Raw genomic sequence first — 3,987 nt, 5'->3', positions numbered from 1 at the left:
AGCAGGGGTGAGGGGGCCACCCGGGGAGGCTACGGAGACGGGGGGTTGGGGGAGAGGATGCCCAGGGTTAGACTGCATCTTCCCGCTGCCACTAACCCTTCTTCTTTCCCCCAGTTCTGTACTGTCCGGAGATCAAGGACTTGGCCCACATGACTCGCTGCACGCTGTAGCCCCGGGGCCGGAAGCTGAGGCCGGAGGGAGGTGGGAGCTGCGTTCCCGGGGCGGGCTGTCCTACCAGGGGTCGATGCCAAGGCTACCCCCTCTCCCATCCCAGGACTGGCACGGACGAGGAAGTGCAGCCGAGGGCAGGAGGGAACGCCCTGGAGGTGTTGATGCTGAGCCGGGGAGGCTCCTAGACGAATCGCCCCCATCTGCTGACTGTGCCAGCCATGTTTAGGATAGAGCGGCCCAGGGATGATGATAAAAACAGTCTATGGACCCGTGGGAAGGAGACAGATTGTTTCCTTCGCTCTGACTTGGCTTTTGTCCAGGGCAGCTCTGGTTGTGTGGGAGCGACAAGTCCCATTTTAGCAATTTTGTGTCAATGGTTTGAAAATTTCAAAACAAAAAAAAAATGGAACGGGAGAGAAAGAGGCTGATTTTCATGTCATGTTAATCTCACTTCACTACTATTAAGAGGCTTGAGAAAAATAAGCCGTTTGGTTTGCCCCCTCCCTCCCACATGCCCACTGTCTCCAGTACTGTATTCCTAAAATTATTACCCAGATGCCTCTGGCCTGCCTCATTTCAGAATCCCCCTCCAACCTGTTAGTGCAGGTATCAGAAGGTCCAAAGAACATTCATCTGAGGCACCTAATTAGGGCCTATCAAGGATAGAAAAGAGGCATTTGGTAAAGGCATCAGATTTTAAATCCCATCAGTATCTTATAGTCCAGTCAATGGGGCCTTGTTGGAAGTGTCAGGATTCCACTTCACTTTCTGAATCAGAACCTGCATTTTAACAAGAATCCCAACTGATCTATGTACACATAAAAGTTTAATGATCAGCCCAGGTCCTAGATGCTCTAGGATGTTATTTACCATCTATGGGCGAAATGTTTAGAACACAAATGGTATTTAACAAACTATACACTATTTTATTGAAGGTTCTAAAGTGACATTCTGTTGAAGAAATCTAAATTAATGTGCATAGTTGGATTTTCCTGAGTTAAAAATGTGAATTTAAACCATATTTTGGTTTTTCCTGTCCTTAAGTCTCAGCTTAAATGTCCCCTCTTTTGGGAAGCCTTTTTCAGCATTCAACCTGGTGTTGCCCCTTCCCTCACTTTCTATAGCATATAATGCCTTGTTTTATGTTCTCTGCTTTTATTTTCAGATAGTATGTGTTTTGTTGGTGTCCCTACTAAAGTGTAAGCTTCATGCGAGCCATGACTGACTTGTGACTATTTTATCTCCAGTGCCAACAACAGTGTTAATACGTAGTATGTACTCAATAAATGTTTGTTGAATCTTACCTTTTATTTTTTAACACTCAAAAACTGTCTGACCGCTCTCAGCTATGTTTGTTGAATTTTATCTTTCCTTTTTAACTTTCAAAAGCGAAGTGTCTGACCTCTCTCAGCTTCTGAGCAGCCCTGGTAGTGAACGATACATGTCAGAGAAGCGTCTAGCAGTTAAAATACTTTGCAAGCTATGGAGGTCTGACCTCCCACGCCCCAACTCTTAAAAAAAAAAAAAAAGGATGCACTTCTGCACACTTGGAACTGAACCCGTGGAGCTTTGGTGACCTCTACTGACACTTGTGGGAACTAAGCATGGAAAGGATGGAGGTGGAAAGGATGATCAAAAGGATGAATAGAAGGCAGTTCTGAATCGCAGCAGGCAACCCCTCACACACTTCTGTCCAGAATCCCTGCTATCTCTGATTTCAACCTGAGGCCTGTATAGGTATCCTGCTGCTCACCCTTCATCTCTAAACTGAGCTCATCACATTAGGATTGGGGTTGGAAAAAGCCTCGGAGTTTTAATTGATGATCCAAGAAATGAAAAAGGTAGTCACAAGGTTTTTAAAAAGAGAAAAAGACAGATAATATGAAACAGCAAAATCCTTTCTTTCCTTATCCCTCCCCCCAGTCAAAGAACTCCCACTCAAAAATAACAGAGCACACAGAAAGGAAAGTATAATTTATATGTACAACCAATAAACCTGATACAGAAGAGGGGATTGGGACAGACCAGGAGTGAGTGTGAAGAGAGACTGGGGAATGGCCAGCAAGAAAGTGAAGGGGCAGCGAAGAGGAAGTGGAGGGTTCGCCATGCAAACTGCCTCTCTCCTCAGCCCCTCCTGGGGAAGAGGGTGTGCGTGACCGTGTCTCCCTAGCCTGCTCTCCATTATTTTTCTCTGGTCCTCAAAGCAAGTAGCCTCCTGACTAGGCCCCCTGCCTCACACACTCAAATTTAGTCCGTATTCAGGCCTTCAGGAGAAAGGGGAGAAGTCCTCAAAGAACCTGAGCCCCAGAGCTGGGGGTTCCCCCAGCACCTGGCCCATTGTGTTCTCTCCCACCCTTTCTAGGTCACCTGGGACCCTAGGTCAGATTGGGGAGCTCCTCTTTGGCTTGAGGGGGTATCGCCCAACCATTACTCTCTTCGTAGGGGTGGTTCTTGGCCCCTGTGGAGGGGGTAAGATGCCCAACACAAGATGCCAGTACACAGGAGGTAACTGAGCCAGTGAACGGCGCCTTTATTCTGAGGCGGAGCAGCAATTGACTCCCTTTAACTGCTCCACACTCTATTTCAGGAGAGGTAAGGGAAGGAAACATGCAGCCACCCCTCCTCTTCCCTTTCTCTCTGCCAGGGCTCATGGTCATCCTTATCTAAAGTTCCCTTCCTCTCTTCAAAGCTCCTTTCCTCCACCAGAAGTTTCTAAAGGCCAGGCAGTGCTAATCCCCCACCTCTGCACAAGATGGAGCTTGTCCTGCAGGAATAAAGGCTCCACCTCTTACCTCCCCACAACCATTTATTGGGAAGCTGTGTACGTTTGGCAGTGGAGGAGAAAGGTTCTTGGAAGACCCTGCTAACCAATTCCCACCCAGACCTCTTCTCACCAGCACAGTCTTCAAAGCATGGTGGGAAAGATGTGTGGGAGTGGAGAGAGACAAGGGCCCTTCTTGAAAAGAGGAGTCATAGAGAGGGGCAAAGGGGCTCCTAGCCCAGTGGCGGCCCAGCGGGTGGGGAAGGCGGAGGATTGGCAGCAGACCCCAGAGTCTGAGCTGGGGGTCGGCCTCGGGCACGGGGCCTGGGTGAAGGGCAGGCCTGGGATCCAGTCAGTCGTCTATACAGATCACCTCCCCGGCTCGGGGCTCCTTCCGGTCCAGCCCGTCTGACACTAATGCCCCCACCATTTCCTTCTCCTTCTTCACCAGCACTGGAGGGCCGTTGGTGGCGGCTGTTAGGAAAGGGGATAAGGAAGTCAAATCCCTACTTCACTCCCAACATCACTTTCTGACAATAGTATATTCTCCTTCTCTCTCTCTCTTTTTGTAATTGATTTCAGAGAGAGGAAGGGAGAGGGAGAGTGGGTTAGAAAATCACCAAGGAGCCTGGCCAGCATGGCTCAGTGGTTGAGCATCAACTTCTGAACCAGGAAGTCATGGTTTGATTCTGGGTTAGGGCATATGCCCGGGCGTGCAGGAGGCAGCCAATTGATGATTCTCTCATTACTGATATTTCTGTCTCTCTCTCCCTCTCCCTTCCTCTCTGAAATCAATAAAGATATATTTAAAAAAAACAAAAACAAAAAATATCAATGATGAGAGAGAATCATTGATCAGCTACCTCCTGCTCGCCCCAACTGGGGATCAAGCGTGACCTCCTGGTTCATGGGTTGACACTCAACGACTGTATATTCTCATTTTTAAGTCACCTCATGCCACTTGCAATTGTTCAGAGTAGGGTGGTAAGACCAGAGCAAACACCTCTCCCTGAGGTTCCCCTTTGTGCCATATGATGGAACACATGCTCCAACTC

The 3,987-nt window shown here is 48.5% G+C and overlaps 1 protein-coding gene and 1 long non-coding RNA gene across 4 annotated transcripts in view; one reads left to right on the top strand and one right to left on the bottom strand.

The window, feature by feature from the left end:
• Positions 1-52: 52 nt before the first annotated feature.
• LOC107182783 lies at positions 53-564 on the top strand. The gene is made up of 2 exons (XR_001513515.1): positions 53-201; positions 275-564. It is a non-coding gene; the product is annotated as an uncharacterized LOC107182783 (long non-coding RNA).
• A 1,566-nt stretch (positions 565-2,130) lies between these two features.
• The window catches only part of CHD3 (chromodomain helicase DNA binding protein 3), a 24,754-nt gene continuing 22,897 nt past the window's right edge, over positions 2,131-3,987 (bottom strand). For all 3 annotated transcript variants that reach the window (XM_006761662.2, XM_015562581.1, XM_015562580.1), the window contains one exon: positions 2,131-3,406. In XM_006761662.2, coding sequence (XP_006761725.1) covers positions 3,285-3,406 — 122 coding nt within the window. In that variant the 3' untranslated portion in view covers positions 2,131-3,284. The remainder of the gene's footprint in view (positions 3,407-3,987) is intronic.

This window comes from Myotis davidii, unplaced genomic scaffold, assembly GCF_000327345.1.
Source record: "Myotis davidii unplaced genomic scaffold, ASM32734v1 scaffold37, whole genome shotgun sequence".
NCBI lineage: Eukaryota > Metazoa > Chordata > Mammalia > Chiroptera > Vespertilionidae > Myotis > Myotis davidii.
The sequence above is the reverse complement of the archived record's forward strand: the minus strand, read 5'-3'. Positions and strand labels throughout refer to the sequence as shown.